Below are 27,806 nucleotides of genomic sequence, written 5' to 3' on the forward strand. Positions count from 1 at the left end.
CTTATTAGCGTGGAACGAGTTAAGAGAGCAACTGATGACACTAGTATTGAGGGTTACGAGAGGCGTTGTATTTGACTCTAGAATATTCTCATAACCCTCATAATTTTAACACTAAACTAAAACTTAACCAAGCTGTTAGATTTGCATCTTTGTTACTGTTCCCACTTTGACACATTATAACCAGGGCGGCTCAAACATATTTGTGGCCTAAAACCAAAGTTTAATGTGAGGCCTAAATTTTTAAAAGAAAGTTGATAATAATTTCTTTATAATCGATTTCCTCTGATAATTCCTTTTCAATTGAAAATATAGCCAACCCATTTAATCTATCTTTAGATATTGTTAATCTCAGGTACAATTTTATCAATTATAATCTTCAAAACTTCTTTGTTTTGATGCAATTGTTATAGAAAAATTCTACTTTTGTATGAAAAGTACTAAATATTACTATTTTTTTTAAACACCTATAAACCTATTATTTCTAAAAAAAGGGGCCTCCAAAATTTGGGGGCCTAAGGCAAAAGCCTTACTTGGAATAACATTAGAGCCGGCGCCGATCATAACCCAATCAATTAGTTTGCTTATACCTGATTTATTTCACCACCTCCACCATATATATATATAATAGTGAACATAGAATGTACGAGAAATTAAAATGATATCACTCCAATATGTCAGGGACATCAAGACTTTTATGCAATCAATGGTTCCTATCATTGATGCTTTTAATGGCGCGTTAATGCAATCCGATGTTGCTCAAGCAATTTCTAACAGTATTAACATGGTCTAAGTTGCTATGAAAGACCGATCATTGTAAAAAGTAGGAACATTTCCATAAAGCACTATCTTTTAGTAGTAATTAGTCATTCATAGATACCATTTGCTATATTACATATTATAAATACCTTTTATGTGGTTATAAGATATATTTGATATATTTAAGCTATTGTATTCAAGCAAAAATAGGCGTGAATCAGAAAAGTCTAGCTGATCAGTTGTTGTATTCGAGTGTATTTGACTGTATTCATGGAGTGAAACATGAGATTACAGCTGGACAGATTATTGTATTCGACTGTATTCACGGCATGAAATAGGAGATTACACTGGTTTTAAAACGGAAAGTGAATCAATTAACATAATATACTCCTAATATAACTCAACAAACTCAATTATAACACACAAATTTTGTATTTTCAGTTATAAAAAAGATTCTCAACCGAAAAATACCCCAAAAACATAGCAATCTTCAGAGAAATTATATAATACATCTGAATACATAAATTATATTAATTAAAAAAAACTTATGAATACATTCATGGCATATAGCGAGACAGTGAATACAATGAAATACATAGAATACAGCGGGATACATTGAAATACAATGAGAAAAAAAGACCGTGAATACAATAAAATACATGGAATACAACGAGGTACATTGAATTACAATGAAAAAAAGACAAATGAATACAATGAAATACATGAAAATACATTGAAATATATTAACATAAAATTATCCTACAACATCCATATCTCTAGGCTCACCATCTTTGGAGACACCTTTGTCTCCACTAACAAATCGAAGTTGGCAGAGACAAATATACTTGAGCAACTCCTTCGACCCGCCCTCCTATTTCCCGCGCATCCTTCGCAATCAACACCTAATTTGCGAGTGCAACTATACTCTAACAATTCTCCTACTACAATGGAGGATATCGACGGAGGAGAAATGACAAGCGAACTAGACAGAGAAGAGGAAGAAGCAGCCACCGACTTACTCCGCGATCGATTCCGATTATGCACTATTTCCATTGCTGAAGCCGAGGGTATTATTTTAATCAAAACACATACAGTAATTTCTGAAGTGGGCTTTGCACAAAAACGGTGGAAGGAGGAGGAGATCAAAAATTTTAATGGGATGGGGGAAGAGAATGAGATGTATCAAAGTAGAGAGAGAAAAAAAATAATATAACCGATTAGCGTATTTAGTGGCTTAGGGCTAGGAGGTAATCAAAATTAAATATTTTGGTATAAACCTTAAAAGGTATCTATAAAATATAATTTTTTTAAATGGTATCTATTTAAAATAAATAAGGTGTTAAACGAGGTAAAAATTCCTAAAAAGTAGTGGACCATCCTGTGTTGCTATATCGTTGTGTTAGTGCCCATCTACTCAAGTCTCAACTACAGCAAACTTTTAGATAAATATCAAAATGAAAGTATGATTGACCATTTCCTGATAAGTAATAGGAGCAGTATATTTTTATTTTATGATGAAGCTAGATACAACGGAACAAGACTTTGGTGAGTGCTTGAATATAATTTATACTCCTAGATTAAAAAGCCAAGGTCGTAATCAACTTAATTTGGATTCTTTGATGAGTATCTAGCGTAAAACTCAACCTAGGACAAAAAAGAATAGAAATAGATTGAATTTTTATTTAATTCTTAGATTCCACTCATGCCAAACTTCCCTTTAATGAAGCCATTTTTGCACGCCCATTGTCAAATGCTACTGAGGATTCCGTTCAAACTCAAACCTCCAAAACCCAAAACCCTAATCTCTTTTCTTCTTACATCTCGAACATCACCATCTTATCACACATTCTCTTTATCTCTTTTGCAAACCCATACACACTTCAACCATTTCACCCAAATCCTCTGTCATGCCTTCACTTTAGGCTTCTTCGCTAACCCATACATTTCCAGCCAACTCCTCAGCCACTGTCTTTCAAATCCTGATTTTACCCTTGCTTTTTCTCACACCCTTTTCTCCCAAATCACAAACCCTAATGTCCTCTCTTGTAATTTCCTCCTCCGTGCATACTCCCACAGTTCATTCCCTGAACAAGCCATTAGTCTTTACAATCAAATGATGCGGAAAAGTATGATTCTTGATAATTTCACTTTCCCTTTTGTACTGAAAGCTTGCGGTAGGTTAAATAGTTTTCACAAGGGTGTTGAAGTTCATTGTGTGAGTTTGAAAATGGGGTTTGGATTTGATGTATTTGTGCAAAATGCATTGGTTTATATGTATTTCCAATGTGGGGTTGTTGAGCTTGCACAGAAGGTGTTTGATTTTATGCCCGACTCAGGTCGAGACGTTGTCACTTGGAATAGTATGATTTCTGGGTATTTACAATGTGGATTTTGTCATCAAGCAGTGAAAACGTTTAGAAAAATGTTGCACGAAAGTGGTGTGAGGTTGAATGATGTAAGTATTGTGAGTGCTCTTATTGCGTGTGCAAGAACCGGGTTGCTTGATTTGGGGAAGAAGATTCACGGGTTGATTGTTGTTTATGGGCTTGTGATTGATGTGTTTCTGGGTTCTTCTTTAGTTGACATGTACACAAAATGTGGGCAGTTAGAGGATGCTAGGAAGGTTTTTGATAGATTATTAGATAAAAATGCAGTCTGTTGGACTTCTATGATTGCAGGTTATTTGCAGTCGGATATGTTTAAGGAAGCAATAGAGTTATTTAGGGAGATGCAGATGGCTGGGGTTAAGGCCGAACCTGCCACAATTGCATGTGTTGTTTCTGCATGTGGGCATTCGGGTGCACTAGATTTGGGAAGGTGGGTGCTTAATTATTGTGAAAAGAGTGGTATTGAAATGAACCTTGTAGTGAAGAATTCTTTGATTGATATGTACTCTAAATGTGGATTAGTTGATAAGGCTCTTGAAGTTTTTCATTCGTTAACTAATAAGGATGTTTATTCATGGAGTATGTTGATTTCTGGGTTAGCTATGAATGCAAGATCCGATGAGTCTTTGCAATTATTTTCACTAATGGAAGGATCGAGTGGAGTAAGGCCAAATGGCGTAACATTTCTCGGGATCTTATCTGCCTGTAGTCATGGTGGGTGTGTTGGTGAGGGGTTTTACTACTTTGAGAAGATGACCGGGCAATACAAATTGTCCCCCGGGGTTGAGCACTATGGCTGCCTGGTTGATCTCTTGGGCCGTGCAAATCTTCTGGTTGAGGCTATGGAGTTCATCGGTTCCATGCCCATTCAACCAGATGCTATCATTTGGCGATCCCTGCTTTTCACTTGTAGTAGACACGGAAATGTAGAGTTGGCGGAAGTTGCTGCCAAAAAGATTAGTGAATTGGAGCCAGAGAAATGTGGGGCACACGTACTGCTGTCTAATGCTTATGCCTCTGCATCTAGGTGGAAGGATGTGAGAATGGTAAGGAGGAATATGGGTGCTGAGGGAATCCAGAAGCAACCTGGATGTTCTTTTATTGAAGTAGATGGTTCTGTTCATGAATTTCTTGTTGCTGATAGCGTACACTCTCAGATTGACGTCATATGTGATACACTTCAAGCAATGAATTTAGTTCTTAAATCAAGAGTATTTGAGCTTGATTTTCTGGATTATTAGTGTTAATATAATAATATTCCAGTTATCACGTGATATCGTCCCAACATATAAGCCCATTGGCTAATTTTTTCCGATATAAATGGCTATGATTAGAAGCAATTCATGCTCATATCTGCATTAGGATGAGAAGCTGGTGTCTTGAAGACTCTGTATTGTGTTACATATTTGACAATTCTTCTGGGGAGCATGAGAAGTATATGTGGTTATTACATTTAAGTCAACTGCATGTATCTTACACCATTGCTTAATTATAAATCCCTGCATATGTTGGGCCAAAGTTGGATGTTACCTTCCAGGAATTGTTGAAAATCCCATGCAAAATTTGACAATGCAGAGATGCTTACTGGTCTGGATCCAAGGTGCTCATGTTCTGCTGGAAGTGTGAGATACACCTACCTGAAGCTGCTTAGCCCATATTTTGTTAAAGACCAGCAACTAAAGGAGCTACTAAGTGATGCCATCCAGCAGTCTCTGGAGTTCATCCTTAATTTGAGACGGAGGGAGTACTATATTCAGGGGCGGAGGTTGAAGGCAACTTATGGATTCGGCCGAACCCAGTAGGTTTGTCCTAAACCCTGTATTTGTGGTTTGAAATTCACTAAATATATACAAATTTTAAATTAGCGCTTGAAATCATTGTTGTAGAATTCAGAACCTATAAAGTTCAAATTCTGGATCCACCTTTAGTTTGGCGTTTGTTATTTTGTATGTGCATTATATGTCATGGTTGAGGGCGTGCAAAAGGGGGAAATTGCGGTGTTAACAGAAAGAAAAGCAACAAATAATGGAAGGAAAGAAAGAGCATCGACATTTCTTTCTTTAGCAGAAAAAGAAAGGAAACGCGCATTTTTAAATGGCAATTTGTAACATTATCACAATAATGAATTCCTGACTAAGATGAATTTAAATACTTTTGGTAGATTAGCTGCACTAACTACGATCGAATAAACAAGAAAAGAAGAATGATTAAATAATAACTTTCGAAGCCTAATCGCAGAGGGGGAGGAAAAAGGGGAAAAGAAATCAACTTGTGAAGGAGAGGGGTGAGTTAAAGTATCACAAGCTCGACTCCTTTGGGAACTTTCCCTTGTAGCTGCCTCCAAGCCCGGCTTCTTGACCTTCTCTCAACTTTGGAACTCTTCTTCCTTGAATATGAAGAATGATCGCAAGGTCTAACGATGGCTTTCTCAAGTGCTAACGATTTTTTAAGAAATTCCTTATCAGCTGTACCCCCAAGATAACCTCCATATCTCACCACTTTGAGATGTTGATATGGATTTTGCCTACGTATGTCCAGAATAAATTGATCAAAGATCCTTGTATTAGTCCACTTAACCTGAAAAGGCAAAAAAAAAAAAAAAATACAATTATACTCTGAAATATAGTGGAGTAACTGGTTCCTTCAAAATCTAAATCAGAAATTGAATGTGTGTATATCAAAGAAAGTTGTGTATTACTGTACTTAATTTGACAATGTATAGATTATGATAATCGTTCGATCCTTCACGGTTTTGCCACATCCTATAATGTACAGTACTACATTCCTCTGAACATCCAACGTTAGTTTCCAATGAGAAGTACAAAAGCAAGTAAGACACTAGATGACATATATCTAACCCTCAAAAGTTCCATACATTGTAATATATGTTAAGAATATAATAACAAAAACAAAAGATGAAAGCAGTTGGTCATTCAGACATGAGGGCAAAATGTAAACACTGTAGGACAGATAAGGCTAAAAAAGGAGAAAGTTGGTTTTTCTTTTGCATGAAAATCATCCAGCCTTTGAGATGGACAAGCCAAAAAGGGTGACATATTAATTAAAAAGAATAAACACCTCTATATACATTGAACTCGAACATTCCCAGGTATGGAGACGCTTGCAAAAGTGGAGTAACATTAAGTAGACTGCTATCGATAGCTTCGTCAATAGTAAGTATAAGCCATTTGAGATTGTTGAATTTTGGAAAAGAAAAATAATAATCAACATCCTGGAAAAAAATAAAGAAGAGTTAAAAAAAGGGCACTCGAACTTTCATTTGTTCTTTATGGGAGGGGAAAATTGCTTACCTCATATTGGCTAGTTTTTACTTCAAGTGGAAGTTTCACCAGTTGAGTGAATTTCGTTGTAATCAAATCAATGAGTCTAGGCAGCGATCCATAGTAAATCTCAATCTCAAGATTAACAATCGAAGAAACATTCTCTATACGCAAGTTTGTTTTCTCAGATCCGTAGAAATAGAAAGAGACAAGATTGACATTACAGATCTCCAGATAATGTATGTCGCATTCATATATTTCCAAATGCTTCAACTTGAGGGAAGGACCGATTTCCAGATGTTTTAATACCTGAGATTTTCTTATAGATAATTGTTCAAGAAGGGGGCAGCTCGAGAGGAAAATATTGACCACTTGATTGTCTACATCAACACTGCCTAAAGTCAGCACTTTGAGATTCTTAAATCCAAAGATTGGCGAGGACGATAAGTACTCCTGGAACTTTTTCAAATCCAAACATATCTGAAATTTGGCCATCCTAGAGGGATAATTCTATCTTAAGGCTTTGGACTTTTGTTGATAATGCAAATTTCAGCAACTTATCAACGTCACGTTGAAAACTACTATGAAAAAGAGAAGAGACAGTGAATCTTCTAAAAGAGAAGACTTGTGCAAACTCAAGACATGATTAAATCTGGCTCAACGCTTCCTTAAAGTTGAGACGTGCGACAAGTGTCCATATGTAGCGCCATCGACTTGAAAGACAACTTGTGAGCACTGCTTCTTTCAGTGTCAACTTACAAAGAATTGATACAAGAATGTCATCTGGCAATTGGCTAAGCCTGTCCTCCATTACTACAGGGGGGCTACAGCGGGAATTTTTTTTGTTGCTGAGACATTAAAAACAAAACCAAAGCTAAAAGGCCAATATTGCCGGATTACATCAGTAACGAAGTAATAATTGCCTGGTTGCATCAATAACAAAGCAAAGAGCAGTTTAAGAGTAGTAAACAATTAGTAAAACTTAGTATACGTATATGTATTGGGAAAAATCAAGTTAATATATCGAATTAATTATGTGATGACATGTCATGACACGTGGATCAGTAAAGGAATGACAGTTGGCGAAGAATAGTTGAAGAGACACGAGCTTTAACAGGCACAGACAAAGATCCAAAAAACCCAGAAGGGATGGGTGCTCAAACCTCTTGATAATTTGAAGAAGCATCGGAAGAATGAACCTAGATAGCAAAAGAATATAGATACGTATTACCGGTAGTTAATGAGCATTAATTACAGGAAACGTTATAGAATCTGTACTGAACAGTTACGATTGCCAATTATAACGTTATATTAAATGTCATTAATTGTCCATAATAACTCCATTAAGGAAGGAAAGAAACGTATTACTTAGAAATAGCTATAAAAGGTGAGGAATGAATATTTGTAAGGACACGAAATGCTATTGGAATATACTGATTTACTTTGCTTTTTATCCAGCTATTATTTACATCATTTATTCTTATTTCTATTTGATTATCAGTAACCTGAGTTCTTCTAAAAACAAGCTTTGACCAAAATTCTTATTTTTGGTTAAACAAATTGGTTCCGTTACCGGGAATCTGATAATCTATTACTTTCTGAATTGACCTTTTTTGTAAAAATCAATCATGTCAAATGTCAACGACAACAATCAAGGAGACCATCAGTTACAGGAGAATCATCAAGGCGATGGAACCCCAGTCCCTTCCCCACGAAATTCTTCTCGACAATCTCGAGAAGGAACTCCTGATGGATCTCAATCAAATGCAAAATGATGAGGCTATTAACGAAGCTTTGAAAAAGTTAATTGCTCAACAAGTTAGCAATGCTCTTGAGGCTTTCGCTAACCAGTTGCCAGCTGCGCCGCCAACATCAAATCCAAACAACAACACTTTAGAAAATCCCTGCTCAGGACTCGTTAATTCGGGCATTGGAGGAATTCCTAGCGAATCTCGTGATGGAGGGTCAGGTAACCCAATCAATTCTGATTTACAAAATTTAGTACTAACATTGCAGAAACAGCTCAAGGAGCAGAGCGATCGCATAGAGCAAATACCTGGAGTACCGCCTGTAATCAAGGGAATATATATGGACAAATACTCACAACAACCTTGGAAGCCAAGTGCAGCTCCTCTACCGATTTCGAAGAAATTCAAGATGTCCGATATTCTGAAATATGATGGAACAACAGATCCACGGGATCGCGTGACTGCATTCACAACCGACGTAAAAGGCAACGACTTAACCAAGCAAGAAACTGAATCAGTATTGGTCAAAAAATTCGGAGAAACACTCACTAAAGGAGCTTTAACATGGTATTATTTTCTACCCGAAAATTCTATAGATTCTTTTGCTGAACTTGCAGATTCATTCATCAAAGCACACTCGGGAGCTCAAAAAGTTGAGAAAAGAATGGACGACATTTTCAAAATAAAGCAAGGAGATACAGAGCTACTCAGGGAATTCGTAGACAGGTTTCAGCGTGAAAGGATGACGTTGCCACGTGTACCAGATAACTGGGCAGGTATGGCGTTTGCCAGCAATCTAAATGGAAAAAGTTCAGAAGCCACTAGGAGACTCAAAGAAAGTTTATGAGAATTTCCAGCTACAACTTGGAATGATGTTTACAATAGATATAGCACGAAGCTGCGGATAGAAGAAAATACCATCATTCAATTTTGAAGCGATGAAAAGGTAAGTTCAAGGCGAACTAAAACTGAAAAAAGGTCCGGTAAAAATAGGTACGAGCCTTACATGGGACCAGCGGGAAGAGACTTACGTTCAAAACAGGAAAACCTAAGGTACGATCATAGATCAAGAGATAGTGAATCAGGTTCATCATCAAGGCTCAGAAAAGAACGAAACACGCGAGAAACACGTGATATTGACAAAAGCACGAAGGCAAAGATCGGCGGTTACAGTTTTAATGTTAGCACATCCGAATTGGTGGTTATTTTAAGGAATATGGTCGACAAGGTACGATGGCCAAGAGAAATGAGATCAAATCCGAATAGGCGTAATCCTGGTTTTTAGTGCGAGTTTCACCATGATCACGGCCACAAAACGGCGGATTGTAGATTACTGCAAGGTGAAGTAGAACATTTATTGAAACAAGGGTATTTAACTGAATTATTTAGTGAAAAGGGAAAACAGTCATATATGAAAAATAGGCAGGAGCCTCCAAAACCCCCTTCACCAAAAAGGACGATTAATGTCATAAACGGAGGAGAAGAAGTCTATGGCGTAACAGCAGCGAGGAAGGTGTCAAAAATAACGATTACACACGGGAAGCGAGTTCGGCAAATTTTGGAAGAAGATAATATTACCTTCAATGATGCAGACGCGGATGGCGTGCTAACTCCACATAATGATGCACTGGTAATATGTTTACTTGTACATAACACTAACGTGAAACGAGTTTTGATTGATCCAGGTAGTTCTGTAAATATCATTCTGTTAAGAGTGGTAAATGAGATGCAAGCTGATGATAAGTTGATACCCAAGGCTCATACATTGTCCGATTTTGACAACTAACACTCACCACATTCGCTAAAGGAGTAGTCAAAGACACCAAATTTCAAGCGGATGGATATGGCTTATAACATGATTCTTGGTAGACCATGGATTCATGAAATGGAAGCTGTTCCATCGACTTTGCATCAAGTTATTAAATTTTCTTCACAATGGGGAATACGGAAAATCCGTGGTGATCAACAAGTGTCTAGGAGTATTAATTCCATAGCAGATTCGAGCGCAAAAAGCGAAGAGAAATAGCAATCACAAAATCCAGTTGAGGATGCTGCAACACAAGCCTCAACTAAGCACGGATGAACAAATGTAGACTTTAGGCCTGATACCATGCAAGAGCCAGAGGAAAATGAAAACATCAAACAACGATTGAAGAATTGGAGGCTGTAGTACTATTTGCACCTCAACCTGAAAGGAAAGTCTACATTGGGGCCAACCTAAGCCAAGAAATCAAAGGTAAGTTGACTGAATTTTTGAAAACTAAGGTGGATTGTTTTGCCTGGTCCCATTCTGATATGACAGGAATACCTCCGGAAGTGATGACCCACAAGTTAAATGAATATCCATCATACTCACCTGTAAAACAAAAGAAAAGAAAGCAATGATCTTTCAAAAATCAGGTGATTCAAGATGAGGTGCAAAAACTTTTAAAAATTGGGTCCATCCGCGAGGTAAAATATCCAAATTGGTTAGCTAATACTGTAGCAGTACCTAAAAAGAATGGTAAATGGCGAGTTTGTGTAGATTATACTGACCTTAATAAAGCTTATCCTAAAGATTCTTTTCCATTACCGCATATAGATCAACTAATTGATGCTACTACAGGACATGAATTGTTAGGTTTTTAGATGCATATTCAGGGTATAATCAGATAAAAATGGATCCTATAGATGAGGAAAAAATTTCATTTATAACAGACAGGGGGATTTACTGTTACAAAGTAATGCCATTCGGTCTCAAGAATGCTGGAGCCACATATCAAAGGTTGGTGACCAAAATATTTCAAGAACATCTAGGGAAAACCATGAAGGTATATATAGATGATATGGTAGTCAAGTCACAACAAGCAGGGGATCATATCCAACACTTGTCTGATACATTTCAAATTCTTCATAAATTTAACATGAAATTAAACCCTGAGAAATGTGCATTTGGAGTTTCGTCAGGTAAGTTCTTAGGATTTTTTGTTTCTAACCGTGGCATTGAAGTAGATCTCTTGCAGATTAAAGCTATTGAGGAAATTCCGGATACACTGATAAGTAAAAAAGAAGTACAGAGACTGACAGGAAGAATATCAGCTTTGGGAAGGTTTATTTCAAAATCATCAGAAAAATGCTTCAGGTTCTTTTCAGCCCTAAAAAAGCAGGATCAATTTGAATGGTCTGAAGAATGTCAACAGGCGCTTAAAAATTTGAAAGTATATTTGTCAAATCCATCGTTGCTTGCAAAACCAAAAGATGGGGAGAAACTACTCATCTACCTTGCTGTTTCAGAAGAAGCGGTAAGTGTTGTGTTAGTTCGAGAAGACCAAGGCAAACAGTCTCTGATTTATTATGTTAGCAAGTCATTATTAGATGCTGAAACTCGGTATCCTCGTCTAAAAAAACTTGCACTTGCATTAATTATGACATCTAGGAAGTTAAGACCTTATTTTCAATATCATCCCATCTCTGTAGTAATCGCCTATCCCTTGCGTAATATATTGCATAAACAAGAGTTATCAGGTAGATTAGCCAAGTGGGCCATAGAACTAAGTGAATATGACATTACATATCAACCTAGAACTGCAATAAAGTCACAGGTTTTAGCAGATTTTGTGGTAGATTTTAGTCAAGGGATACAACTAGAAGCAGAAAAAGAACTGCAGGTATTAAACGAGTCTAATCCAGGAACTTGGACCTTATTTACTAATGGTTCATCGAATGTGAAAGGGGCAGGTTTAGGTATTGTTTTGATACCACCCACGGGAGAAACCGTATGACAAGCCATAAAATGTCACCTTATTACTAACAATGAGGCAGAATATGAAGCTGTGATTGCAGGTTTAGAACTGGCACGAGATCTTGGTATAGAACAGTTCATAATCAAAAGCGATTCACAGCTCGTAGTTAACCAAATGCTGGGGACTTACACAACCAGAGAGGCAAGGATGTAGCAATACCTGGAAAAGGCTTGAGATTTGGTCAGGCAATTTCAAACTTGGAAAGTCGTGCATGTACCAAGAGAGGAAAATGCAGAGGCTGATGCCCTAGCTAATCTTGCATCTGCTGCAGAAGCAACGAATGATGAAGATGCTTCTGTGATTCATTTATTTCATTCCGTACTTGATCAAGACAAAAATAAGGTAAATTTCAATAATCTAACTTGGGATTGGAGGAACGAGATTGTCAATTTTTTACAGTATGGAATTTTACCTGATGATAAGAAAAAGGCCCAAGCACTTTGCAAAAAAGCTGCTCGATACTGTTTAAAGCAAAGCAATCTTAATCGTAAAATGTTCGGTGGTCCTCTAGCAAGATGCCTCGGGCCTTCTCAAACAGAGTATGTAATGAGAGAAATACATGAGGGACATTGTGGAAATCACGCGGGAGGAAGATCTTTAGTAAAAACCATGATTAGAGCTGGCTATTACTGGCCAAAAATGGAAGCAGACGCGGAAAATTTTGTGGCTAAATATGACAAGTGCCAAAGATACGGTAACAACATGCATCGACCTGCTAAATTATTACATCCGGTCATTGCAACATGGCCTTTTATGAAATGGGGGATGGATATCGTGGGTCCGCTATTAAAGGCAAGGCACACAAATCACAGAATTTTTTTAAAGTTGGCAAATTAAAAGGATTACTTCAACACCTTACTATCCGGTGGGTAATGGACAAGCTAAATCAACAAATAAAGTCATTATCAACAACTTGAAGAAAAGATTGAAAGAATCTAAAGGCAATTGGCCAGAGGTGTTACCTGGGGTCTTGTGGGCTTATCGAACAACCACAAAAACAAGTATGGAGAAAACACCATTCTCACTTGTATACGGAGCTGAAGCCTTGATTCCAGTTGATATAGGGGAACCAAGTACGAGATATACACAAGCTACTGAGGAATCAATGAAGAAGAGATGCGAGTAAACCTAGATTTACTTGAAGAAATGAGGAAAACTGCATTAATAAGGATGGCAATGCAAAAACAAGTTATGGAGCGATACTATAACCGGAAAACTCGTATCAGATACTTCAAGATTGAGGACTTCGTACTCAAGAAAGTTTTCCAATCCACGAGGGCAGCTAATGTAGGAAAGTTAAGTCCAACTTGGGAAGTGCCTTATAAGATTCATGGTGTCGCAGGAAAAGGAGCTTACGAACTTGAAACACTGGATGGCAAGATTCTACTTTCAAATTGGAATGTTGTTCATCTGAAGAGATACTATTTCTAAGGAAAAGAAATACCCACGTGCAGGTATCCTCATCTAATAACTTTTATTTTTGAATTTTTAAAATTTTACTAACGATTTTAGATGATATGCAAAAAGCTAGCCTGCACTAAATGATGAATTACGACCTGAAAAGACATGTGGAAAGAACATAATTCCCGGTCTAGGGTTACAACTATTATGATGGAAATTTAAATGGGTTAAGTAGTCTTCATCTGAAATCATACCTCCGAGTCCCGTATGTTTTTCCTTTTCAGGAAAAGGATCGCATGGAAGGAATAATCAAGTGCTCGAGATTTCATACTTCAAAGCTCAAATACTTGGGGGACTATATAATATACATATGATATATGTATAAAGAAGGCAAAGAAGACTGAAAATAATTAAAGTTCAAGTCAAGCCCAAAAGTCTACTCATCAAGTATATCAAGTTCAGAGCAAAGTCACGAACATGTAAGACAAGACAATAAAAAAACCTTCATATAGATTTCATAATCTTATGATGTCTAGGTTAAAGGCAGTATTTAGCCATGGATTATAAAAAAACCCTTGGATTTTCTTTCCTTTTTGCAAATCTGTTGTAAAGAAAACAATTACGAAAAAGTAATAGAAGATATTTAAATACATGTAAGCTGTTATTTAAACTTGACAAAGTTCAAATGAAAACTTTATCAAAGTTATTTCAAGAAACATGTGTGTTCCTATTTCCTTTTTCGTATATTTACACCATTTTGAAGTGAAACGTCTTCTTCATTAAATGTCGTATATAAAGGGCCCTATTTTATAATTTCATGTTTGATTCAAAGATCCATGAAGTTAAAAAATTATTTTTTTTATAAAAAAAATGCAAAAAGGGTAAGACGAAAACCCATGAATTAAAAAGCAAGACCTTGAATTTATATAATGAAACAAGGCAAAAAAGAGTAAAACAGAAGCTCAAGATAATTAAGTTGAAATAAAAAGTCTTGTAATATTAAGTTTATACTAAGTATGAACTTAGTTATAATCTGATTGTTATTCTTTACAAAATACCTCGAAAAGGTCTGAGGACTTGTCATTACCAAAAACTTAACTCCCAAATGGGACTAGGGGTAAAACCATAAATTCCACCAAGAAGAAAAAAAAAGAGTCAAACTTTATAAACTTTCACTATGGAGCAGAAGAAGAGTCTAAAGCAATATCATCAACAACAGAAGGCTCGATTTGATCTGAAGGAGCTGGGACATCCAGCGCACCTACATTAGCTTCAACATACTCAGGAGTATCAGCCATGGGAGAAGGAAAACTTTGGTCTTGCTGAGTTTTCTCAATGGTTTCCTTTATCTTAGCTAACTGAGCATCCAAATTAAAACCCTCTTGGCTAGCCTCCACTAGGGTATCATGGCGTGTGTTTAAAATAGCCCAATTCACTTCAATAGTAGTTTTGTCCTCAAGAGCTTCATAATCCATTTCCCCTTGGTCAATCTCATTTTTGAGCTCTTCCTTCTCGGCCAAAGTAGCATCATAAGAAGATTGCAAAGGGCAAGTGAACTTTCTAAAAATCTGACCTTATCAGAAGACACACGAAGATCCTCTTGGGTCTGGATGAGTGTCTGAACAAGTTCACCTGCATAAACTTCTTTTTCGTTCAGCAAGGCCCTCAATCCTCTAATCTCTTCACTGGCTTTGGAGAGTTGCTCGGAAAATGATGTCTTAAGGAGATTTTTATCCTTTCCAGTCTGATTGGAAGAAGCTTTCTCAACTGCTAGCTCCGATGCCATAACTCTTAGCTGCTGCTCCAAGGTACACTTACTTTCTTCTAGAACTTCCATCTCAAGCTGAAGACTTTCATATTGCTCTTTCCAATTGTTTGCTTCAATTTGATAATCAAGCATTAATTGCTCCGTATGAGAAACTCTCTTTATCATCTCTATGCCAATAAGATTGATCTAAAAAAGAAGAAAGGGGTAAGAACCTTAATAAAAAAAGAATGGAATAAAGCGTAAAAAAAAGCAAATACTTTCAGTGATGATTGCACTATATCATTCATCCAAGTCAAAGAACTATGACTCTCAAGCTTGAACTTTTCGACTGGATCGATCAAGGGCTTCAACCATACGTCAGCCCGATCTGACTTTTTCAAAAGATTACCATCGGCAGGGACCTCAATGGTAATCTGCTTCATTGCTCCACTTCCACTTGAAGAACTAACCTCAGTACGAGGAATGGTAGTATTAGGAACTGTAGAGGAAGTCATAACAGTTTGGGGCGGAGCAGAAACAGTAGCAGTAACAACTGGCAAAGAACGCACCACAGGGATAGACATGGTAAAGGAGGCAAGGGGTATTTCATCGGAAACTAAATCTAAATTTTCACTATCAAACTCACGAGAAAAAAGCTGTTCATCAGAGTCACGAGCTGCCGTAAGAGTATCTTCATCAAAACTCACCAAGGTGGCTTCAACAGGCTCGGTCACGGGAACAGAACGGGGAGGATTCATTTCATCATCTGAAAAGACGCGTCTTCTGGCCCGCGGCCTTTTAACCAAGGAACTTCCATCTTATTCCTCTTCCTTCTCAGAATCCTGGGTCGCATCAGCCTTCCTTTCCAATGAAGAACTCACGATTATCTCTTGAGCTCTTTCCAAAGAAACTCTGGAAGCTGCGACTGCTTCAGCACTTACACCACGTATGGGGAACCTTGATAAAAAGAAGGGTCAATTAAATTCTAAAGGAAAGATGAACAAAAATATGGAAAGAAAGGGGATAAAGCATTTACCATGAGTTTTAACCTTCCAACCAAACCTGTGTGAAAGATTTTTTCAAGATCTACTTCCATCGGGGCAACAATCAATAACTTCTCTACCCAACCACAAAAATTGGGAATCTCATCAACAGTTCCCATGGTTGCTGAAAAAAGAGAAAGTTAAATAGCCGCAGGAAAAATAAACCCTTTCAAAATGGAAAAGGAAAAAAAGAGAGAAAATTGCAAAAGTAAAACTTACGTGCAAAATTCCACTTTTCAGGGAATGGTACATTTTCTTCACCTACTAAACCTACAGTAGGGGCAACAATAAATTTGGCATACCAGCCACGGCCCTTGTCATCCTCAGGGCTAACTAGCACTCTCTTACTACTCGCCACTAAAGTAAAGATCCCATGTCGAAAAAGCTTAGGAGAGTAGAGATGGATCAAATGGAAAAAAGTAAAAGGCAAATTAGCCAATCTTGTTAAGTGCCTTAGACAAGAAACAGTCCTCCACATAATGGGGCCAATCTATCCTAGACAAACGTTGAAAAAATGACAGAACTCAATGATAACAGGATCAATTGGGGGTTTAAAATTCAGTGTAAAGGGATATGTATACACAAACAAAAATTCGGTCATGTAAGATGTAATTCTTTGGTTTGCATTAGGAATTATGATAGGGAAGTCAGGTCTCCAATGGCAATCCCTACGGATAACAGAAATTAAACCTTCGGTAATCTGAGAAGGGTAAACATCAGCACGATCCAAAGAAGACATAGAAGAAACCTGATTCCTAATCGATTCTCTATCAGAGTAAAAAGATAGTTCAGAAGGGACAATTTCATCTACTAAAGGCTCACAAACTGGTTCACTAGAATCTTTACCTCTAGAAGAAGATCTATGTGAATGAGAACCCCTAGTTCTAGAAGGAGAGGTAGAACTCACTGGAGTAAAGAAACACCTTGTATAGACGAAGACCCTAAACTACGCAATCTTCCCTCTCTTCTACTTCTAATAAGAACAAGAGAAAGTTCATCAACAATGGGGACTCTTCGAGGATTAGGGTTTGAAGAAGACATGGTTGTACAAGGAAGAAAACAAGAATGAATATTCTAAGATAAGTAACTTTTTATGAGAAAGGCAAAAACAAAATCTATATTTATATTCAAAAGCAACCATCAAAGAAAAAGGTGTAATGATGGAAACGTCATGATGTGAATTATCACTTCGTAATTTATGAAGCCGCAAAAAAGCCCTAAAAGATGCTGAAGAGCCGCAGATCAAATCAGAAGATGCCACATGTCACGAGCATTAAATGGAAGTGACATATGAAGCGTCAGTTCCAGAGAAGGTGTAATGGTAGCAAAAATTCCCGCTTTAATGAGATCCACTTCCCAAATATTCTATTGTTGAATAAATGGTAAGTGGAGAGACTATCTGTATTGGGAAAAATCAAGTTAATATATCGAATTAATTATGTGATGACATGTCATGACACATGGATCAGTAAAGCAATGACAGTTGGCGAAGAATAGTTGAAGAGGCACGAGCTTTAACAGACAGAACAAAGATCCAAGAAAACCAGAAGGGATGGGTGCTCAAACCTCTTGATAATTTGAAGAAGCATCGGAAGAATGAACCTAGATAGCAAAAGAATATAGATACGTATTATTACAGGAAACGTTATAGAATCTGTACTGAACAGTCGCGATTGCCAATTATAACGTTACATTAAATGTCATTAATTGTCCATAATAACTCCATTAAGGAAGGAAAGAAACATATTACTTAGAAATAGCTATAAAAGGTGAGGAATGAATATTTGTAAGGACACAAAATGCTATTGGAATATACTGATTTACTTTACTTTTTATCCAGCTATTATTTACATCATTTATTCTTATTTCTATTTGATTATCAGTAACCCGAATTCTTCTAAAAACAAGCTTTGACCAAAATTCTTATTTTTGGTTAAACAGTATACTAGCCTGTTTGGCCAAGCTTCTAAAATCAGCTTATTTTGAGAAGTTTTTTCCCTCAAAAGTGTTTCAGAAAAATACTTTTGGGGAGAAGCCACTTTTTGATGCTTCTCCAAAATTGCTCCAGCTTCTACTCAAAAGCAGTTTTTTCGTCAAAAAGTTTGGCCAAAAACTTCAATTTGTTTTTGAAAAAAAAAACTCAAAATCAATACTTTTGGCTTTGGAGAAGTTTGGCCAAATAGGCTATACAACTCTGTCCTCGAAGCTAATAGTTGCTTAATTGAAAGGCACAATCCAAACTGCACCCATCAACCAAGCCAAAAGAGACACAACAGTAGTTTTTCTATCTTTCCAGAGTAGGGGTAAGCTCTTACGTACATACTAGCCTCTTCAGACCTCACTTGTGAGATTCCACTCGATTCTTCTTGTTGTTGTAGTTATTGTTGTTATGTCAGTAAAGCTTATATTTTTGGCGGAAATTGAAGGCATTAACTTGGTTTATGTAAAATTAAACCCCACCATGAAAAACCTGGATACTTGCATACTATCCTGATTAGAAGCAAAATATTAAAAAGGGTGACTTTTACAATTGTTAAACTTGACTGGATTTTATATGGATACTGTCTACTAAGCTTAAAAAGAAAGAGAAGAAAATAAAAACAATAAACAAAGATGTTGAATTAAGTAAAATCAAGTGCAGATGATGTGTATAGCTGCTAAAATTTCTGAAAAATAAATTACCTTCTTTAGTAAAACCGTTGAGCCTGCATACCAACTTATGAGAAGAACAATTTTACAATATATTCAACTGGAGCTCTTCCATATTTGGAATTTTATATAAGGGCTTCATAGGATTGAGAGGCGGTTTAAGGTTTTGGGAGATTAGGCAATGTTTGTGATTTTCCTATAAACTTTTGCAACACGTAGTATTTTCAAACACAATATTTTTTTAATTTTAATTCTTACAAAACTAGATCCAACATCGTTATTCTAAAACCAAATATACACCATAGTGCTATAATAGGAAGGAGAACGAATGAGTATAATAGGTAGCTATGCGGAAGGCTTTCCATTAGTAAAAACCCACATGGCATGTCGATACCCCTCAATGCCTTCTTGGTCGAGCCTGTCGCACAAGGCTTGTCTAGTGCGGTTTACATCCCTTGTGTGGTTTGCAGGCTGTTACATAGTGAGAGTTTACCTAGTGCACACAGAGAACTCGCCTGAAGGGCAGAGACTATAGCGATTGCGAGTTTCCTTGTGATTCCAAAAAAAAAAATTCATATTCTTTTACAGACATGCACCAAAGTGAGCTACTAGGCTACCGTGAAGGGCGGTAAGTTCATACCTTTGGTCGAAAAATTCATGTATACAAAAATTTAGCAAAATTTTGTAGCATATGCTTAAGGTAAACCTAACATTAATTTTGTTTCATCTGTATCTTCATTCTTCATTAAAGGGATACCTCAAAGATCCTGTCCAGGACCACCAAGCAGAATGAAAAGGTCAGGGAAAGAAAGATAATAGCGAAAAGGAAAAGAAAAGAAATACGTGGACGGCAGGATTCGAACCTGCGCGGGCAAAGCCCACATGATTTCTAGTCATGCCCGATAACCACTCCGGCACGTCCACCTTCTTGCTGGATTTCAGCTTAACCTATTTTATTGTATTTGGAATAAATTAATAGTAGTCTGCAAATGCTTCTTAAAGCTATTATTCTATCTGTTTCAATTTAGATAACACACTTTCCTAATTAGTCTGTTCAAAAAAGAATGACACATTTCTAGAATTAGAAATAATTTAACTTTAAACTCTTCATTTTACCCTTAATGAGAAGCTTTTATAACCACACAAATGTCATATCCCACAAAGCTTTTAAGATCACAAGTTTCAAAAATCTTTTTTTTCTTAAACTCCATACCGAGTCAAACTATCTCGTCTAAATTGAAACGGAGGGAGTACATTATTTTAGCGGACAAGTTACATGGCCACTTGGTGGTTCATTAGTTAGTATCGCTCTTTCCAAAATTAAGCATAGAGATATAGGCTTATCCATGGTAGCGGTGGAGCCATGATTTTAATCTTATGGGCTCTAGATTTAGAATAACGACTTCAAATATTAATGGTTGAGTTCTAAATTTAATATTTACATATATTTAATAGATTTATTAACACAAATATACTGTTTAAGCAAAAGCTACTAAGTTTAACCGAACTCGCAGCTCAACTTCTGCTTCCGCCCGTGATCCATGGTGTTAGATTCAACTTGTTCCCACTACACAAAAAAGAAAAAACACTCATTAAATATGAATCTTTTGAAGGCCCTGGAAAAAAAAGGAAGAGAAATTATAAAGAGAGCGTAATTACCATCGATAATTGGTTTGTTATGTATCTTTTGAAAGCCCTTGATCATCAAAAATAATTAAGGTGGAGATTTCAAATGAGGGATGATCTAACTAATAACACCAATTTTGTCATTCGTAGGAGTGCCAGCGCCAAATTCATGGATAAGATATAAATAATATTGAAAACACTGACTTGACCCATCAATACTTGTAAAAATTGTAATGAAATATTGAAAAATTTGCTTAAGCGTTATTACAAGTGTCACGACCAAATTTCCCTCCGTTGGGTATCGTGATGACATCTAGTCTTAGGGACTAGTAAGCCTAATATTTAATGAAATAACAACAATATTTAAATAACATCTAACAGTCTTTGAAATAGAAATCTCAACAAAATTTACAATTCCCAAAACCGGTGGTACAAGTCATAAGCTCTACAGAGTTTGCTAGAACTTCTAAATACAACTGTTTAGAAATAAGTAAAAACGATGTGAATACAAAATAGGAAGGTGACTCCGAAGCTTGCGAACGCAGCAGCATGTTTACCTTGAGTCTCCTCAGCAAGAATCCGCACAACTAATAACGATCAAACACCTGGATCTGTACAAAAAAATGTACAGAAGTGTAGTATGAGCACACCACAGCGGTGCCAGTAAGTATCAAGACTAACCTCGGTAGAGTAGTGACGAGGAATAGTCGAGACACCCACTAATCTAATAAACTTAACAAGTATAAGTATAGGAAGAACCTAATATGATATCTACTTAAAGACTACGTAATATGGCTAACAATACAGTAATTGCAATAAGAAAGGAAACAACAAGTGTCAACGGAATACCATAAAAAATGACACAGAAGAGTGAATGGAACACAATCCAAATTCGGAATCACATATACAACTAGGACAAGTAATAACTCAGCAACTACAACTACTTTTACATCAAGTTTTAGTCAACAAACTCCACGAGGTACCGAACCTTGGATAAATCACAACTCACGGGTCTCAATACTTGAACCCTAACACTTGGCATCATGTGCCTCAATAATACCTCATAATCGCACTGGCGATTCACGTGCCAATAGAGCCATTCTTACATAGAAGGCAAGTAAACAATGGCGTGCATCTATACTCAATAATATTCAGGAAAACTCTTAACCGATGAGAGTGCTTAACTATGTGTATACTTGTGCAAGTGTCATAACATAGTTCATACCAGCTAGTAAGCATAAGAAAAAGAGCGGACAACACGTAGAATATTTTCTCACAACCTTCACAATATAAAGCTCACGCAGGTAAATGTACCACTACACAAATATCAACAATAAGAATTCCCCCAGGCTATCACAAATCATCACAATCAATCCCCGACATAGCCCACCTTGTCTCACCACGTGTGCAATAGTAAAGTGAAAGCCCCCTTCTCTCGCCACACGTGCATAATAATATTCGCACCTTGTCTCACCACATACAACCCGCATATATATATATATATATATATATATATATATATATATATATATATATATATATATATATATATATATATATATCCCGCCTTGTCACACCACATGTGCAAATATCAACAGTAATAATAGCACGACAAAAACCTCGTGCAACTCCATAACAACAACCGCATGACAGAAATTTCGTGCATCACAATGTCAAAAACCGCACGGCAGAAGCCTCGTGCATTGATAATAGGCTAGATTCATATAGTTTGGCGACTATTTATTCCCCAACTTGACTATGCTTCACCGTTCTAGGAAGGTTAAATGACGATAAATTAGCTCTAATTGTGAATTTCATGTTTTGCAGGAACAAGTTGTGCTTATGAGGACTTAGGGCAGTGTTTGGAGCTAAATTAAAGCAAGGAAAGCCCCTCGGAGCTGAGTACGTGTGAAAGAAGAAAGAAAAGAAGAGAGAAAATGCTGATCCACTCTAGCGCGGCCTTAGAGCGACCGTGCTAGAGCAGAAAACGGGATAGTGCACTTGGCTATATGCGCGACCACTAATGCGGTTCGAGCGCGGCCGCGCTAGTCACTCCGGAGCGCAACAAGTTCAAGGGTAAACTTGAAAGTTTGGGGGATAATTTCACTTAACCTATAAGAGGTCCAGCTCGCCCAAAAAGAGATTATCAAGGTTTTATAGCTTTGTTGAAGGTAAGAAGAGGCAAGGAGGATAATTCGACATCGAATTCTACCTTTCTTCCTTTTATTTTTATCATTCATGATGAATTTTGCTGTTGTTATTATGAACACGATTATGAGTTGCTAATTATTTAGTCTAGGGTTTTGATGGAACCTGTTTAGGGATGAACTTCTTGTTCTGTTAATATAGTTTGCCCAGTTTATTCTCTATTTGGTCAACTACGTTCTTGTTGTAGTTAATTGATAGGATTCTCAATTAGCTGTGCCTATTTAATATGTATTACTCAAGAGAGAGTGCATATTTAGGTAGTTGTTGAACAACACCACTCCCAAAGTATATGAGGAATCAATAACCGAGGGTTTAAAGGTGGGATTAGGGATAACAAAATATTGGGTGTGATCTAAGTGAGCTGTAAGAAAAGCCAGCTAGCATAACTCGGGAGAGTGCGTCTAGTAAATTGTCGTAATTACTCGGGATAGATTTACGATAGTAAGAGTGCTCATGATAGATAGAGACGATTAGGCAAATCTATGCGAAACATAACAGGAAGGGATTCTATCAATAGGGGAAATCACAACCTTAGATCATTCTCTTATTTGTTTACAACTCAGTCATAGTTAGCTTTTAGTTTACTTAATTTTATTCAGTTATAATTAGTAGAATTATCACCAAGTGTTATTCAAAATATCTGGGAAGTTGATTACGGAGAATTCAGTGAGTTTGACAAAAGTAATTGGTAGGTTAATTCCCTATGGGATTCGACTCTGGGCTAAATACTCGGATTATATTTGCAACGACCACTTGTCCTTTTTATAAGGCATAGTTGGGCGTGATCAAATTTTGACGCTGTTGCTGGGGAACTAACGGTGTTATCACTTACAGTTGAAAGAAATACAAAAATTCTTAGTGTATTAAGTTTTCTCTATTTTCAATCCATACATTGAAATTTTAACGTTTGTTAACTTGGTTGTACAAGTGCATGCCTAGAAACTCATCGAGAACTGGTGAAGTATTTGAAGCATTATCAGATCCCGAAAAAGTTTTCAAGGACTTGAATTGGGCCAACCGGAAAAACAAACAACAACAATCAACTAAACAACCTGAACCAGACATGGCAGACCAGGTAAACAACAGAGACAACAATGGGGATAACGTGGTAGAACCAGCTGCGTAGGTAGTGGCGCCTCTAGTGCCAGAGGCTCCTCTATATGACTGGGCACAACCCACAATAGAGAATTTGGCCATATCGATATTAGTCCCGCAGATACAGGCTGAATCTTTTCAAATCACAAACAACATGCTGCACTTGTTGCAAAACAAGTGACTATTTTTGTGGTCATACATTGAAGATCCTCAACATCACTTGAAGAATAACCTGTCAATCTGCAAAACTCAAAGGCAGCCCAACGTAACTAAGGAAGCAATAAAGCTGTTGTTGTATTCATTTTCAGTGACAGGTGCTGCCCAGACTTGGCTAAATTCACTCCCTATTAATTCCATCACGACTTAGGAAGAATTAGTCAAGCAATTTGTGAATAAGTTTCATCCACCTAACAAGATTACTCAGCAAATTGATGAATTTTTGAGCTTCAAACAGAAACCAATGGAAACGTTGCAAGAAACATGGGAACGATTCAAAGGGATATTGGTTATATGTCCGCACCACGGTATTCCAGACCGGATGTTGGGGCATCGGTTTTACATGGGTCTAATAGATAGCGCAAAGGCTAATGTTGATGCTTCAGCTGGTGGACATTCTTGAGCAAAACATGGAGAAAAAGCCAAATCTTGCTTGACAAGATGGCACAGAATTCGGGGTGGACAACCAGGAATGCATCTATCACTCTAGTAGTTCACTCAGTGCCCTTAGATCCAGCTAACCCTCTTGCTAAAAATATGGCCACCTTAATGACACAAATAAGCATACTCACCAAAAAGGTGGAAGAGTCAGGGCAGAAGCAGCATGTGCACACTGTAGATAAAACCAATGGGGGCTTATGCACATCTTGCATTAGTCAGCCAATTGGTAGCCAGTGGAATGCGGAAAATGATCATCATCATTACCCTAATGACATGAATTATGTGTCTAATTATGGGGGCCAGAGATAGGGTGGTCAGAATTGGGGCCCGCAGAATCAGTCATACATGCCAGTCCAACCACAATACAAAATGGAAATATGGTAGCCATGCGACCTCACAATAATATGGCGCCCTACCAAAGGCCACAGGGATACAACAACCAAAATCAGCAGCAGGGTTATCATCCTCCTTAGCAACAACATGGTGGGAGACAGGAAGATGGGTTTGTTAGACTCAAGGCAATGATGCAGCAGGTTATTGGGTCAAATGCGAAAATGAGTGAAAGGGTAGATGCACATGAGTCAGCCATAAAGAATATTGAAGTGCAAATGGGCCAGATCTCGATGTTTTTGAGTAATCATCCTCATGGGACATTGCCTGTAGACACTCAGGTAAATCCAAAAGATCAAGGCTCGAAGCAGCTAATGGCAGTAAGTCTACGTAATGGTAGAGATTTAGACCTGAAGCAAGAGAGAGCTCAAGAAAGCGGACATGCTGAGACACTTGTACCAGTGCCTATTAAGCTAGATGATTCAGCAAAACTGACAGAGGTGACAGTACAGCCTGCCCAGGAAGAAACCAATACACAGATTGAGGCTGAGAAAGAAGCTGAGACAGCCCAGGAATCGGTAATTGAGGTGGTGTCTGACAAAGAGAAACCCCAAATCATTGGGAAGAAGAGACCTCCAGCACCATTCCCACAGAGGCTGGCCAAATACCAGAAAGAGGAACAATACAAGAAATTCTTGGAGATGTTGAAACAAATCCAGGTAAATATTCCATTGATTGATGCTTTGAAGGAGATGTCTGGTTATGCAAAAATGATGAAGGACTAGATGTCCCGAAAATTCGACTTCCAAGATTTGGCCATAGTGACTCTAACTCAGACCTGCAGTGTTGTGGTGAGCAGACCAGTTGTTGAGAAGTTGTCTGATCCAGGGAGTTTCACAATTCCCTGCACACTCGATAACTTTTCCTTTGCCAAGGCACTTTGTGATTTGGGGGCTAGCATAAATATTATGCCCCTGGCGATCTATAAGAGGTTGGAGATTGGAAGAGCTAGACTCACATCTATGTTGTTGCAACTGGCTGGCAGAACTGTGAAAAGACCCTCAGGAATTTTGGATGACGTGTTAGTACAGGTAGGAAAATTTGTGTTCCCTGCAGATTTTGTGATTCTGGATTGTAGAGTGGATGAAGAAATTTCCATAATTTTGGGAAGGCCGTTCTTGGCCATAGGGAGATCCCTCATTGATTGTGAAACTGGGGAGCTCAAGATGAGGTTGAACGATAAGGAGATAATATTCAACATGCAGAAATCTATGAGGCGACCAAGTGAATTCGCCAATTGTTCTCTTATTGATGCCGTAGATGTAATCGTGGAAGAGGATGATGAGACATTGACTATTGAAGATCCTCTTGCTGCATGTCTTGTGAATTTAGATGAGGTGAATGGGGAAGAATTGGAAGAATGGGTGCTGGATCTAGAGGGCAGAGGGTTTTGGGAGAGAACACTTGAATTCGAGCCCCTGCACTTAGAAAACAGAGAAACTCCTCCAGCCAAGCCATCCATAGAAGAACCACCAAAGCTGGAGTTGAAGCCACTGCCCGCCCATCTCAGGTATACATTCCTAGGACCTAACTCCACATTACCTGTTATTATCTCATCTAGTTTGTTAGATGTGTAGGCACAACAACTTTTGCAGGTACTCACGGAGTGCAAGACTGCCATCGGGTGGACCATGGCAGACATTAAGGGGATTAGCCAGGCATACTGTATGCATAAAATTCTACTGGAAAAGGGGCACAAGCTTCCAAGGAGCACCAAAGGAGGTTGAACCCCAACATGAAGGAGGTGGTGAAGAAAGAGGTCATTAAGTGGTTGGATGCGAGAATCATTTTCCCCATCTCTGATAGCAACTGGGTTAGCCTGGTGCAATGTGTTCTTAAGAAGGGTGGTATGACAGTGGTAAGAAATGATAACAATGAGTTGATCTCTACAAGAACCATCACCAACTGGAGAATTTGTATGGACTATAGGAAATTGAATCTGGCCACCCGGAAAGACCACTTCCCACTTCCCTTCATTGATCAGATGTTTGACAGACTGGCAGGGAGGTCCTATTTTTGTTTTCTGGATGGGTACTCAGGGTACAACCAAATCTCCATTGCACCAGAGGACAGAGAGACGACCTCATTCACATGTCCATATGGGATTTATGCCTTCCGGAGGATGCCTTTTGGCCTATGCAATGCACCCGCCACATTGCAAAGGTGCATGATGGCCATATTCACCGACATGGTCGAAAACATAATGGAGGTGTTCATGGACGATTTCTCAGTGGTAGGAAACTTATTCGATGAGTGCCTTACAAACCTGACCCGAGTGTTGAAAAGATGTATTGAGACTAGCCTTGTACTTAATTGGGAAAAGTGTCATTTCATGGTACAAGAGGGTATAGTCTTGGGACCCTGGGTATCAAGCAAGGGAATCGAGGTGGATCGTGCTAAAGTTGATGTGATAGCAAAGCTGCCTACCCCCTACATCAGTCAAGGCAATCAGGAGCTTCCTCGGGCATACCGGTTTCTATCGGAGATTCATCAAAGACTTCTCAAAAATTGCCAAACCTCTTTGTAAGTTGTTAGAAAAAGATTACTCTTTCATGTTTTCTGATGATTGCAGGGTAGCATTCAAGGAGTTGAAAAAGAGGCTAGTCACAACACCCATCATTGTTGCCCCCGACTGGGAGCAACCATTCGAATTCATGTGTGATGCCACTGACTATGTAGTGGGGGCAGTGCTAGGACAACAGAAAGACAAGATGATGCACCGAATTTACTATGCCAGTAGAACATTGAGTGGAGCCCAACTGAACTACACTGTGACTAAAAAGGAGATGCTGGCTGTGGTGGATGTTTGATGAAAATGGGGGCTTCCAACTGTTCGCATTCGACAAGTTCAGATCATACCTAATTGGCTCTAAGGTAATTGTATATACTGATCATGCTACTCTCAGGTACTTGATTGAGAGGAAGGAGTCTAAACCGCGTCTGATTCGTTGGGTGCTGTTACTACAAGAGTTCGACCTGGAGATTCGTGACCGTAAGGGCACAGAAAACTAGATTGCTAATCATCTATCACGACTT

General features: G+C 37.9%; 2 protein-coding genes and 2 non-coding genes across 4 annotated transcripts; 1 reads left to right on the forward strand and 3 right to left on the reverse strand.

The window, feature by feature from the left end:
* The first annotated feature begins 2,234 nt into the window (after positions 1-2,234).
* LOC107805083 (pentatricopeptide repeat-containing protein At1g31430-like) lies at positions 2,235-5,064 on the forward strand. The gene has a single exon (XM_016629063.2). The coding sequence runs from the start codon at positions 2,459-2,461 to the stop codon at positions 4,382-4,384; it is 1,926 nt and encodes a 641-aa protein (XP_016484549.1). The 5' UTR covers positions 2,235-2,458; the 3' UTR covers positions 4,385-5,064.
* Positions 5,065-5,432: 368 nt separating this feature from the next.
* On the reverse strand, positions 5,433-6,919 carry LOC142174591 (uncharacterized). Its single transcript, XM_075240412.1, has 2 exons — positions 6,455-6,919; positions 5,433-5,720 (listed from the first exon to the last, which is right to left on the reverse strand). The coding sequence occupies exons 1-2, from the start codon at positions 6,917-6,919 to the stop codon at positions 5,433-5,435; spliced, it is 753 nt and encodes a 250-aa protein (XP_075096513.1).
* Positions 6,920-19,636: 12,717 nt separating this feature from the next.
* On the reverse strand, positions 19,637-19,718 carry TRNAS-AGA (transfer RNA serine (anticodon AGA)). Its single transcript has one exon. It is a non-coding gene; the product is annotated as a tRNA-Ser (tRNA).
* A 4,421-nt stretch (positions 19,719-24,139) lies between these two features.
* Positions 24,140-24,251, reverse strand: LOC142175005 (small nucleolar RNA R71). The gene has a single exon (XR_012704202.1). It is a non-coding gene; the product is annotated as a small nucleolar RNA R71 (small nucleolar RNA).
* Positions 24,252-27,806: the final 3,555 nt, after the last annotated feature.

This window comes from Nicotiana tabacum, chromosome 20, assembly GCF_000715075.1.
Source record: "Nicotiana tabacum cultivar K326 chromosome 20, ASM71507v2, whole genome shotgun sequence".
Classification (NCBI taxonomy): domain Eukaryota; kingdom Viridiplantae; phylum Streptophyta; class Magnoliopsida; order Solanales; family Solanaceae; genus Nicotiana; species Nicotiana tabacum.

Excerpts from the sequence above, each read along its gene's own strand:
- LOC107805083 (XM_016629063.2), top strand. The coding sequence starts at position 2,459 with ATGCCAAACTTCCCTTTAATGAAGCCATTTTTGCACGCCCATTGTCAA.
- LOC142174591 (XM_075240412.1), bottom strand. The coding sequence starts at position 6,919 with ATGGCCAAATTTCAGATATGTTTGGATTTGAAAAAGTTCCAGGAGTAC. Across the intron at positions 5,721-6,454 it reads TAAAAACTAGCCAATATGAG|GTTAAGTGGACTAATACAAG; the intron begins GTAAGCAATTTT and ends TTGCCTTTTCAG.